Source organism: Sapajus apella, unplaced genomic scaffold, assembly GCF_009761245.1.
Source record: "Sapajus apella isolate SASKATOON/1434 unplaced genomic scaffold, GSC_monkey_1.0 scaffold158, whole genome shotgun sequence".
Classification (NCBI taxonomy): Eukaryota; Metazoa; Chordata; class Mammalia; order Primates; family Cebidae; genus Sapajus; species Sapajus apella.
Window position 1 is genome coordinate 1,556,908 of NW_022437098.1, and position 13,771 is coordinate 1,570,678.

A 13,771-nucleotide genomic window follows, 5' to 3' on the forward strand; every position below is an offset into this window, starting at 1 on the left:
ATCAAGATTTAACCAAGTTTATAAAATAAGCTGGGGAGTATTCCTTCTCTTGTATTTTCTGGAAAAGTTTATGTGCTATTGGATTTATCTATTCCCTTTGACATTTGGCAGAACTTTCATGTATTCACTTATATCTGGTCTTTTCTTGGAGAGACATGATCAACTACTGATTCAAGTTTCTCCAACAGTTACAGATTTCTTCAGTGCTTCTTTTCCTTTTTAATATACATATACAGAGTCTCGTTATGTCGCCCAGGCTGGAGTGCAGTGGCATGATCTCGGCTCACTGCAACCTCTGCCTCCCAGGTTCAAGCGATTCTCCTGCCTCAGCCTCCTGAGTAGCTGGGACTACAGGCGCGCGCCACCACACCCAGCCAATGTTTTGTATTTTTAGCAGGGATGCAGTTTCACCATGTTGGCCAGGATGGTCTCCATCTCCTGACCTCATGATCCTCCCGCCTTGGCTTCCCAAAGTGCTGGGATTACAGGCGTGGGCCACCGCACCCAGCCCCCTTTTAATATATTTTTAAGGCAATATACAGTTAAACACTTTGGCATGAAATCATTTTTAGAGTACTATGATTTTCCTAATTTTTGAAATTCTCTTTCACATGGCTCTATTTTTCATTCCTAATGTTCATTTGAGACTTTTCTGTATTTTTCTTGATGCATTTCACAGTGGTTTGCCTACTTCATTAATTGATTCAAAGAATCAACTTTTGGCTTTGTTGTGTTTCTTATTACTCCTTAACTTCTGTTTTTAATTTTTTCCATTTATTCTAGTTTCCTTTTATTCTAGTTATTCTTTTTAAAAGTTAAGTTGGAAGCACAGATCATAAATTTTCAGCTTTTCTTCTTTTTCAATATAAGCATTTTTTTACACTTTAGCAATTTCCTACAAACTTTGATATGTAGTACTATTATTCAGTTCTAATGGATGTTGAAACAGCAGGACTGAGGGGATGAAATATGAATATAAGTTCATTTATTTGAACAATACTCATTCTAACCCACTTTGAGAGCTATTTTTTTCTTCATATTCTTGAAAGGAAACTAGGAAAAGTCTCATGATTCCTCTCGTCTTTCTTGATAATAGAAAAATCCTGTGGTCACTTCTAGCCACTAAAAAGAGACAAACAAAAAGTCAGTTTGGTAATAAATAAGTCCATGGTAATAAAAAAAATATATTAAGACTTCAACACTCATTCAACCTTAAAGACTAGCTCACAGTTGATACAGACAAGTGGTTTGCAGGGGAAAATGTGGAGGTGATTGCTTCTTTCATATCATTTATACCTCACCTTCCTCTCCTACTTTCTAAGCTGCTTCCGACTTCTTTAGGGTTGATTTGGAAAAAGAGATAAAATAAGGAACAGGGACCAGGTGCAGTGGCTCACTCCTGTAATCCAAGCACTTTGGGAGGCCGAGGCAGGCAGATTACTTGAGGTCAGGAGTTCAAGACCAGCCTGGACAACATGGTGAAATCTGTCTCCACTAAAAATACAAAAATTAGCCAGATGTGGTGGTGCGTGCCTGTAGTCCTAGTTGCTCAGGAGGCTGGGGCAGGAGAATTGCTTGAACCGGGAAGCGGAGGTTGCAGTGAGCTGAGATTGTGCCACTGCACTCCAGCCTGGGCAACAGAGCAGACTCTGTCTAAAAAAAGGTGGGGGTGGGCAACAGGAAAGGTCTGACTTAACCAGCATGAGATTGCATAGTTGTCCATGGGTATCTTTCTCTCTTGGGACCTTCTCTGTGTTCTTCAAAGTCACTACTTTACCTTTAGGCATCCAGCTGTTCAGATCTCCTCCTGGGATCATCTTGAAACATCTACTGGCTTTCACTTACTTATGACCTACATTTGCTCCAGAGGAAATGTGCATTCTTTCCTAACAGTAAACTCTGGGAGTAAGGTGCCCCCAAATATGTGAATCTTTCCTATTAAACTTCAGAGCAGTTAGCCATCCATAGTACTTCTCCTTCAGATTTCTAAAGTTTGAGTCAAATAGTTCACAATATCCCACAAATTCTAGGGAATGCGTATCAAAATTTCCAGATTGTGATCCCTCTGAAACCCCTTTTGTTTATCTGGAAAGATTTAGTGCTGCAATTGCTCTGTCAAAAACATCTTCTCTCCCTCTAATCTCCCATTCCCAGTCGTTTTCTATTCTAAATGTAGGTGAGGAATTAGGATAATAAAATCTGTGTTGATGACTTCCTTTGGAAATCTTACATGGAATGTTATCTTACAGCAAAATATGGGCTTTGTCATCTTAGGACCTTAGCTGAAACCATCTAAACACATTCCATTTTTTGGCTCTGTTGCATATTTACTTTCTAATCTTCATCATGATTTTTTCTCTGGCTCATAAGTTATCTAGAAATGTGTTTCTAAGGGCCAGGCACAGTGACTCATGCCTGTAATCCCAGCACTTTGGGAGGCTGAGTCAGGCAGATCATCTGAGGTCAGGAGTTCAAGATCAGCCTGACCAACATGGAGAAACTGTCTCTACTAAAAATACAAAATTAGCCAGGTGTGGTAGTGCATGCCTGTAATCCCAGCTACTCGGGAGGCTGAGGCAGGAGAATCACTTGAACCCGGGAGGCAGGGTTGTGATGAGCTGAGATCATGCCATTGCACTCCAGCCTGGACAACAAGAGCGAAACTTCATCTCAAAAAAAAAAAAAAAAAGTTTCTACATTTCTGACTATATCTTCTTTAAAAGTATTCTTACATACCAATTTCTAATGTAATTAATGTGATCACAGAACATGATTTGTATAAAGCAGATTTCTGGAAAGCTGTTGAGACTTGCTTTATGACATAATTCATCATTAATTTTTGTAAATGTTCCCCATGTGTTTGCAAAAATGTTAATTCTGATGATAGGATGGCGTATGCGCTACATATGTCCATTAGATCAAGATTGTTAATTGTGTGGTTCAAGTCTACTTTCTTTTTAATCTGATAATTACTAGTGAAATGTGTTAAAAATTCTTGGCATGTTTGTGGACTTATCAGTTTACTCTTGAAATTCTGATACCTTTCATATATATTTTAAGACAGTTAGTAGATGGTGCTAGGTGGAGAACATTTTTAGCTCCTTGGTTTAAAAAAAAATGCCATTTATCATTTTACATAATTTATTTGTCCTAAAGCTTCTTGCATTAAAGCTTGTTTTGTCTGATATTAATATTTTGAGGTATCCCAATTCTTTGTTTGTTTTTGCCCCCTAGACTCCATTTCCTTCTACCTTTGTCTTGTATTTTCTGCTTAACTTTTCTGTCCTGCATTTGCGGTTCTTTATTCAGATCTTTCAGCTCATAAATTCTCTAGTAGGGTATGTTGAACTTTCTCTTTAAGTTACCATTGAGCTTTCCATTTTAATAATTAAAACTTTTATTTTCAGAAGTTCTGGTTCTTTTGGAAAAAAAATCTGTTTTTACAGTGACTTCTGTTTCCTTTCTTAAGTTTTCAGTTCAGTTTTTAAAAATATCAACAAGTATTTTAACCACACTTTAAAAAACCCCTTCCATCAATTACTTCTGTTCTCGGAAATTACTAAAACTCTTTTTCTGTTGTATGTTTTCTCTGCTGGCCCTTCTTCATGATGGCTTTTTTCTGTGTATGTTTTGCAGCTTTAGGGTTGTGAATTGCTAGATGGGACTTTATCTGCAGAAATTCTAAGGAGTACTTGTTTTAATGTTTCCCTCCAGAAAGATGTGCCTACTTCTTTCTAGCAACCTAGATGCAACTAATCGGGCACTACATTATGCTATTATCTTGGCTTGGGGTTTCCTAGGTCATGCAGATTGTATACATTCAAATCCTAAATTTGTTTGAGGGCATAGCTGTGGTTTCAAAATTTCAGAGGAAATTAACAAAACCCCTTCAAAAATCTCACGCCAAGACAGACAAATCCCTCTTTATCCTCCTCTTCTGCTGTTTACATTTTTTTCTTCTAGCTCACCATTTCACTAAGGAGGTTACCTTTCAAGCTTTCTGATTTCAAATGAGAGTCTCAGTTTCAATGTGGGACCTTGTGGGAGCTTGAGACCATGTCTTCTGCTCCCACAAGATTGTTAACTGAGCCAAACAAATGTGTCCAGGAAAGGAGTGGTATAAGCATCATCTTAGTAAGCTAGTTTTCCACTTCTTCCTTATTTTTGGTCATGGGTATTTCATATACTTTTTGAAAACTCAGCTATGCATTTTGAGATTTTCTTTATTTTTTAAATTTTTATAGATTCAAGGGGTACAGTACAGGTTTGTTACATGGGTATATCGCATAATGGTGAGGTCTGGGCTTCTAGTCTACCCATCACCCAAAGAGTAAACATTGTACCCAATAGGTAACTTTTCAACCCTCACCCCTCTCCCATCCTACCCACTTTTGGAGTCCTCTGTGTCTATTATTTCCTTCTTCACGTCCATATGTACCTATTGTTTAGCTCCCTCTTCTAAGTGAGAACACGTGGTATTTAATTTTCAGTTTCTGAGTCATTTCACTTAAGATAATGGCCTCAAGTTCCATCCATCTTGCTGCAAAAGACATGATTTTATTCCTTCTTTTATGGATGCAATGTACTCCATGGTGTTTACATATCACATTTTTCTTTATCCAGTCATCTCTTGATAGACACTTAGATTGATTCCATAACATTGTTATTGTGAACTTTACTGTGATAACATACAAGTGTGGGTTTCTTTTGGATATAATGATTTCTTTTCCTTTGGGTAGATAATAGTGGGATTCCTGCATCACATGGTAATTCTATTTTTAGTTCTTTGAGAAATCTTCATACTGTTTTCCATAGAGGTTGTACTAATTTACATTCTCATTAACAGTGTATAAGCATTCCTTTTTTCATTTGAGAGTTTTTATAAATGTATTTCAACCAGTAGTTCTTGGTGTTTTGTTGCAGAATTTTTATACTTATCTCACATGAGGTATTAAATATTCATGAAATACGATCATAAATTCTAATTTTTCAAATCTAAAAATCTCTCCTGTGCAATAGTATTTTATAGTTCTGTCACGTTGGAATGAGAGTCAGGAATTGTGTTCCGGTCCTAACTTTGTTATTTGCTATTTTGTGACCTTGGGTAGATAATCTAACATTTCTCAAGCTATTTCATTACCTTTAAATTAGAACACTTAGATCAAGTGATCATTAAGATTTCAAGTTCTATTATTTATTGAGTCTATGAAGCAAAACTGGTGTTGGTGAATATTCAAGGTGTAATAATAATAATATTCATTACATGGGACCATGACATATTTCTATCACTGACTCTATATATCTTTCGCTATACCTCGCTCAAGGCTCTAAGTTTTCTTTCTTTGGCTGAGCTTTTTTTCTTTTGTTTTGCTTTTTAAATTATGGTAAGAAAGAACACATAACACAAAATGTACCTTCTTTAACCATTTTTAAGCGTACTGTTCAATAGCGTTAACTGTGTTTACATTGTTGTGCAACATTGGGTTTTAAACTTTAAGATTTAGGTTATTCATGGCAAGGAATGACACATCTATTTTATGTCCTTTCTCTTGCCTTCACTCGTCTTTTCTTCCTTCTTTTTTTTTTTTTGGCTGGAACAATGCATGAAGGGAGAAATGCTGCAACCTAAAATCATCTAACTAAAACTCAAAGACTTAATTTCTTGTGTTGTCTTAGTGTTTCATATCTTTTTTTTTCCCCTGGGGCCTTTTTGCTGGATTAACTCACAATTCTGGAAATCTGTCAACCACATACAGGTATATATTTGACTTTTGCAGTGTGAACATAAAAAGAGACTACTTTTTGGCAAAATATTGGTGGGTTTAGTCATCCTTCCATGAGCCTCTTTTGAAATGGCTGTTATCACCATCTGTGTTATTTTTCTCTTTTGTAGTTGTAATTGGCTTAATTTTTGCTAGATCCTCCTTTGCCAATAGTTTTGCATGCGATTCAGTTCATTCATGTGATTTATTCAACATCACAAATATTAACTCCAGGAATTTCTGCATATTTTACAAGATATTCAATTTGAGTTTGCAGTTACAGGACTTAGAGTGCTAGATGTTCACAGTATCAGCACCTAGACCATGATATCAATGCAAAGACACAAGCTACTATTAATAGGTGGGGGAAGGAATACTTGAGGATGTCTAATTTTATGAGGCAACTAGTTCATTAGGACATACTTTCACGTCATGATTATTTCTGCTTCAGTGTACAACGTTGAGTACAGCAGTAAGGTTAAATAATGAACACTCAGAAAATGAGGTATCCCCTTTTGTTAGTCACAAGGGTATTCCTTCAACCAGATGATACCTTCCATTTACATCAAAATTTATTTCTGAATTTGTTTATCACTTTTAGTTAGAGGTCAGCTCTGTCAAGAGCCTACATCTTAATTCAATGGACTCCTGAAAAATAAGACAAAATTATACAACTAGTCATTTCAGAGAGGGGAGAAAAAAAATCAAACTGTTTTCCTGATAGTTGTAGGGGGAAAAAAATAAGCTTGATTAAAATTTCCATCTGCCATTTTGATTTTAGAGACAATGTGAAAAGAGATATAATCCATCAATACTAAGAAGCAGATTTTTCTAGATTTTAAGATTTCCAACATCAGGGTGTATGTTAGAATCAAGAGTTACAATTATAATTAGCAGTGTTTTTTCTTTTCTTAGCTGTACATAAAATATATCTTCATATCTACAGCGTTTTAAGTTAAAATCTAGTTTAAATTTCTAATTTAAGTAATAATGTACTACCAACTATTAGCCACATTTCTTTTTTTTTTTTTTTTTTTGAGACGGAGTCTTTCTCTGTCGCCAGGCTGGAGTGCAGTGGCGCAGTCTCAGCTCACTGCAACCTCCGCCTCCAGGGTTGAAGCGATTCTTCTACCTCAGTCCCCCCGAGTAGCTGGGACTACAGGTGCGCACCACCATGTTCAGCTAATTTTTTTAGTAGAGACGGGGTTTCACCGTGTTAGCCAGGATGGTCTCCATCTCCTGACCTCGTGATCCGCCCACCTCAGCCTCCCAAGTGCTGGGATTACAGGCGAGAGCCACTGCGCCGGGCCTATTAGCCAAAATATTAAACTGACATCATGGCCATGTAGAATACAACTTTCAAGTGGATACATTCCATTGATAATAATAGCAATAGCCACGCATATATGCCTTACTATGAGCAGCCACTGTTTTAGGAGTTTCACTTATCTTCTTTTTTACAGTTACCCTTTTTAGGTAGTTAACTATAATAGCCTCACCGTTACAGTGATAGGTGAGGACACTAAAATGCAGGGAAGTGATCTGGCCAACATATCACACATAGATGGCTGAGTTCGATGTTTCACTTCGGCTTAAAGTTATTACTTGCTGGTAAGCAAACAAGTGATATTATAAAGCATTTTATAAAAAAGCATACTACTAATTTTTAGTATCTGCCAAAGAACTGACATCTATTTGCAGAACAAGCAGTCATATTGTTTTCTTAAAATAGGCAAAATAATGATCCCCCAAAGATGTTTATCTCGTAATCTCCGGAACTCCTGAATATATTCGTTTACACGGCAAAAGGAGTCTGCTAATGTGATTAAGGGCAGAGACCTGGAAATGGGAAGATGATCCTGGATGACTCAGGCGAGCCCTCAGAATCTTTCCCACCTGCAATCAGCGGTAGACTTGAGGATGGAAGGCTGAGAGAGATGATGGCACATCACTGGCTTTGAAGATGGAGGAAGGGACCAAAGCCAAGGCAAGTCGACAGAAGCTGGCAAGGGCAAGGAAAAGATCGTCGTGTGGTCTCCGGAAAGGAATGCAGCCCGGGTGACACCCAGGGAGTACTTCCGACCTACAGAACTGCGAGGTAATCAATGTGTTGTCCGCAAGATGACACAGCGCGCTGCTTCGAGCCGCAGAGGTTGTGGTCACTGGTTATTGTGGCAACAGAGAACGTATACAGGCCCCGCCAGGTATTTCACTAAATCCGCGATATACGTAGTACACAAAGCCACTTTAACACGCACGGGCGCCACTTAGGGATCCGTCCATCCGTGCTGCCTGGGAGCGTCAGAGGCCGCGTCCTTCACCCCGCAGGTGGGCGGCGCTGCCCTGAGGATGCTCCCAGGCGCAGTGCGGACAGCTTAGCGCTCTCCCGCCTTCAACGAACCGCTGGAAACGTCAGATGGTACGGAGGAAAACAGTCTACACTTCAACAGTATTTTTACGTTTATTTGTAGCAACTGTTGTTGGCTTTGGATTTAAAGTATTTATGATACACTATAAACTGCAGGATCCAGGAAAACGCGCTAATTTCACTTGGCCCCGTGCTGGGCCCGGGGGCAGCTCCTGAAGTTCCTGGGGTGCGGCACCACCGCGGAAGAACCAAGCTGCTCAGAGAGGTCAGAAGCCGCGACCGTGGGGACGCCCTCAGCCAGGCCTCCACCGCCTCGGCTGCTCTTGACAGCCACAGCGCTCCCAAGCTCCCCAGTTCTTCCCAGCGTTGCTCAGAGCGACCTGAAACCTCGCGACACTAGCAACTCCCGCGGACCTTCCCGCCCCAGGCCTCCTAGGGAAGAGACGCAGGGAAGATTGCTCCGCCCACGGAAAGGAAGATTTCTTTCTCGCGAGAACCCAGTCACAATTCGGAGCCTGTTCTCGCGGGATTTTCCAAGACCGCGTTGGATGTTGCAGGGCTTAGGAGAGGGCGGCCAGAGCCTGAGAAGGAGGTTTCGGGGCCGCTGTGCCCGCCTCCTGCCCTCCACCGACGGCGGCGAAGCCCAAAAGGACTAGGTAATCGCCGCCTTGTCAGCCTCACACAGCGTCCCCTGGCTCTGCCGCCGCTCCGGACGTCGCCCTCCTCTTCTCCTTGGGTCCCTTCAGTCGCCACCTTTGCTGGGATCCCCCTCCCCCCGTCGCCTGGCTTTGGGTTGCTGGAGAGCGATGCTCGGAGGGCGGCCGGAAGTGGCGTTGGCCGCCATTGGCCCGCCGGCCGAGCACCTCGCAGTCCTCCGCCGTCTTCCGGGTGTTACGTGCAGCTGGGCTCGGCCCCGCCCCCTGGCCGGATGGATCCCTCGGCGCCTCAGCCCCGCGCGGAAACCGCCGGCAAAGGTACCAGCTGCGCGCTCGCCCCTTCCCCGACGCTTGTGTGCTGCGTCGCGTTGGACCAGTTCTTGCCGGTGCCCTTCGTGTTGAGGTTTTGCGCTGTAGCTCCTCTTCAGTGACAGCTGCAGATTGTGAATCCCTCCAGGACTGGGACCAGTCTGCGATTCAGTGTTGAGAACCTGAACTCGGGAGTCAGCCTCTGGGATCCAGTGTTGACCCTGACAGTTACTTGCGGAGCGACTTTGGGCAGGTTCCTCATCTGAAAATTGGGATCATTACTAGGTTCTTGTGATTCTTAAATGACGCGGGGAATAGGCAAAGCAGTTTTGTGACCCCGCGTCTGGCCTGTACAAAGCACTCAGTAAACGTTAAATATTTTCATTCTTGTAAGTCCCAGTTGTTAGTGAATGGCAGATGTTTGTTGTAAGTACGTAAATAAATGAAGGTGGAGATATTTTGTTGAGTTTTATTGCGTATCAAGTCAGGACTTTATGCCTTAAATGGGTCACCAAGAGGGGTTTTAAAGAAGGTGTGGTTGTCTGCCACAAGTCATCTGGGATGCCTTCTGGCACCCAAATGAATGGCTTCCATTGATAATAGTGCTGTATAACAAAAGCTACCAGGTATTGACTGGTTTTTTTCTGAGTCCAGCAATATGCTGTTTACTTGCTTTCCTTTGAGGAAGATACCGATCTTATTAAATAGATGAAGAATTCAGAGGTAAAGCTCAGAGAGGGCAAGTAACAAGCCTGAATTCTGAGGTCTAGGAATTGATGACGCTGTACTTCAGGGACCACACATATAAAAGCTATAGGAGCCTGGCAGGTAAAAATAAATAAATGAAGCTGCGAGTGGATACTATTCCTTCCTTCTGTTAAATCTAATCTTTCTGGTATTTAGGGAAATTGTATTGGTGGAAGGAGCAGAAAGCTCCAGGGAGGGAACATGCTTGAGGAATAGCCAGGAGGCCATTGGAGTGAGAGGGAGAGCGAGATCCTATCACCAGAATGAGTTGAATTGGTAATTAGTTTAAACCAAAACAAGTGATTTGGAGTCACCAAATTATAGGAGACTTAACCCATTTCCCTGTTAAATCCAACAGGTAATCCTCCCAACTTCAGCAATTGTTCTGGAGTTTGGATACTGAGGAATCCATTCCTAACTCAAACTTAACTGAATTTATTTCATTCTAGAAATTATCCAGATTCAGAGACCAAAGGTAGTCCAATAAGTTGTGTGATTTTAAGGCTTTTTTTTTTTTTTGCACATGCTATGCACTTACCTGAGATAACAGTTCTTAGACTCTCTTCCCTTTTAAATTAACATTTCTGAATACTCCCTTCTCAAAGCACTCTTCTCTTCCAATGCACTTTTTACAGTTATGTGTATGTTTGTGTACTTTTTAGTTTTCTCTCTCGCAAAATATCAAGGATCTGTGAGATCAATAACTTGAAATAGGCCAGGTGCAGTGGCTTACACCTGTAATCCCAATACTTTGGGAAGCTGAGGCGGGAGGATAGTTTGAGGCCAGCCTGGGCAACATAAGCGAGACCCTGTGTCTACTAAAAATAAAAAATTTAGCCAGGCATGGTGGTGCACACCTGTAGTCCCAGCTACTCAGGAGGCTGAAATGGGACGATTGCTGAGCTCAGGAGTTGAGGTTTACAGTGAGCTAAGATTGTGCCACTGCACTCCAGCCTGGGCGACGGACTCTTGTCTTAAAAAAAAAGAGAATGTGGAATACATTCATCACATGTTTATTGAAAGTCTGCTGTGTGGCTCTGTGTTGATCCTGGGGATAAAATTTATAACAGTACATACTTTCTTGGAATGGAAATTACTCTCCGGTGGAAGAAAAAAAACAGTGGACATGATAATTAAATCTTATGGTAAGTGCTACAGAGGCAATAAAATTATGAGATAGAGAATAATGGGGTACCCTCCTCTAAATAGGTGGACTGGGAACAGACTGACTAGTTAAGAATAATTTAGGGAAGGTTGGTGGTGACATGCTTTAAGGCAGCAGTCAGCGAACTACTGCCTGTAGGCTAAATCTGGTCTGACAATTCTTTTTGTAAATAAAGTTTTATTGGAACACAGCTGTGCCCATTTGTTCATGTATTGTCTGGTTGCTTTTGCATTACAAGGGCAAGAGAATGTATGGCCTACAAAATCTAAAGTAACAAATAGCTAATAACTGACTCTACAGAAAATGCTTGCCAGCCTTTGCTTTTAGAGAGATGGTGGCATGGAGGAAAGTTGTTTATTTTTGAGGCAGAACCAGGACATTCTGATGGATTGGATGTAAGGAGTAATATTACATGCGGATTAAGGGCTGACTAATAGTTTTCTACCTTGAAAAGTTGGTTAAATGATGATGCCAATTAATGAGATGTAGGAAGGCTATTACCATCATTTTTTATATTGGTTTTCTTCATTTTATACCCATTGTGTGGTGTAATATAATTTGTGCTTAAATATGTTGAATAATAGATAAAAAAAATAAGTCTTATAAAGCAATACAGCATTTGCTGGGTAGAAACAAATAATGTGAAACAGAAGTAATAAGAATTGCTGTAAAGGTTGCTTTAGGTTTTAAAGTACAAATACTACTGTTGTGAAAATCGGGCCCATTGACCTACTGTTTTACTTGTGCAGTGGATCAAGGCTTTAGTTTCACATCAAAACACTCTTTTAGAATGGTCTAACAGTTGTCAAACAGTTTGGTTCCAGAGATTAGAGTGGGAGAGAAGGTTTTTCCCTGTGTACTCATTATTTTTACGGTAAAATAACCTCATCAAAGTTAGTGACATTACTTTTGAGGAACAACTGATGGATGAGGCATATAGTGAGCTATTCTTGCTTAAGATAGTATAAACATGTCATATGGTAATCATGAATATTATAAAAATCTAACTCGAGGTCATCAGGAAGACCCTAGGAAACTGCCAGTGGTCATCTGATCTCAGTGAGAAATGTATAAGAAAAATAATTCCTGGTGTTCTTATATTTGTAGCCATAGAATTATTTTTGGATTCTTGCTGTAAGAAATTCCATTAGGAAAATTGTTTTTACTTAGTTTTCTTTATTTGATTGTGCCAGTAGTATACTCAATAGACTCCCTCTTCATGCATAGTGCTATATTTTCTAAGAAAATAAAATAGATAGCTGTACAGTTAAGCACATAATAAGTTCAGGAGATAGGTCACGCTCTTTAAAGAATAATAGAACCTTAGCAGAAAAAGATCTGAGAATTAACCGCTAAAAATTGTTACTCAAAACTCAGCAGAGAAAAAGCTGTGACATCACTGTAGTTGAATTGGAGGTTCCTATGGTTAGCTGTATGCAAGCAGTGGTTAAAGGTTTAGAAGCAGCAGTATTGACAGTGAAAAGAAACAGCTGTTTCTAGAGATAGGTGATGGAATAATTATAAGAGCAGACAGATGAACCACAGAGTATTGCTGTCCAGAGGATTTTACTTTACTCATTACCAAGTCCTATTTGTGATTACTCTACCATATCATGAAATGTGTGTGTGTGTCTGTGAGAATGACAGCAAGAATATTTGAGTCGGTAGTTCTCAACCCTGGCTATGCATCAGAATTATCTTTTGAATTCAACAGTGACAACCAAACAAAACAATAAAACCAGATGCCCATGATGCATATCCGCTGAATAAGGATCACCAGAGGTGGTGTCTAAGAATGTATATTTTTAAACTCCAGGGGAGATGATGACACACAGCCAGGGAAAGAACCACTGGAAATAAATTATGTACCCTTTATTCTGTTTATTGTAGAAGAATATCTGAAAATATATTTTAGAAAAACATATATGTTATAATTTATCTTGTTGCAGGTTTTTTGGAAAAGGGATTTATGTGAGGTATATATTTTTTTCTCATAGCTGTGGATAAATGAGGTGTTACTTTATAAGCTAGCTTTGGAAATTTTATTTTCTCTTTTATTATTGCAGACATATGGCATCCAGGAGAAAGATGTCTTGCCCCTTCTCCAGATAATGGAAAACTTTGTGAAGCAAGCATAAAATCTATCACATTGGATGAAAATGGCAAATCATTTGCAGTCATCTTATATTCAGATTTTCAAGAAAGGAAAATACCTCTTAAACAGCTGCAAGAAATAAAATTTGTTAAAGATTGCCCCAGGAATCTTATATTTGATGATGAAGATTTGGAAAAACCTTATTTTCCAAACCGAAAATTTCCATCGTCTTCTATTGCTTTTAAATTATCTGATGATGGAGACTCTATTCCTTATACCATCAATAGATATTTGAGAGACTATCAAAGAGAAGGAGCCCAGTTTCTTTATGGACACTACATCCATGGAAGAGGGTGCATTCTTGGTGATGACATGGGGCTTGGAAAAACAGTACAGGTATTTATTTTAATTACAATTACAATTCAGTAAAGTCACTTTACTGTGTACATGAGAGGATACTATATGTACATCTCTATTTGTACTGCTAACTGTTATGATAGCTATTTTGTGTGTTCGTGTGTGTGTGTTTGTCTCACCAATTAGATAGTGCAGTCCTCAAAGTTGAGGACAATGACTCAGTGATTTTATCATCAGTACTTTAGTACCTCTGAAATATTTTATTTAAAAATAATGTTTTATACAACTTGGTTTGATTTTTACCTTTGGAAA

General features: G+C 39.7%; 1 protein-coding gene across 8 annotated transcripts in view; it reads left to right on the forward strand.

Moving 5' to 3' along the window:
- The window catches only part of ERCC6L2 (ERCC excision repair 6 like 2), a 197,074-nt gene that overhangs the window by 16,855 nt on the left and 166,448 nt on the right, over positions 1 to 13,771 (forward strand). For 3 of the 8 annotated variants that reach the window (XM_032266361.1, XM_032266360.1, XM_032266362.1), the window contains exons 1-2: positions 8,586 to 9,104; positions 13,074 to 13,498. In XM_032266361.1, coding sequence (XP_032122252.1) covers positions 9,059 to 9,104; positions 13,074 to 13,498 — 471 coding nt within the window. In that variant the 5' untranslated portion in view covers positions 8,586 to 9,058. Of the gene's footprint in view, positions 1 to 8,585; positions 9,105 to 13,073; positions 13,499 to 13,771 lie in introns of those variants that run through there. The other 5 variants (XM_032266355.1, XM_032266356.1, XM_032266353.1 and 2 more) reach the window with 5 other exon arrangements.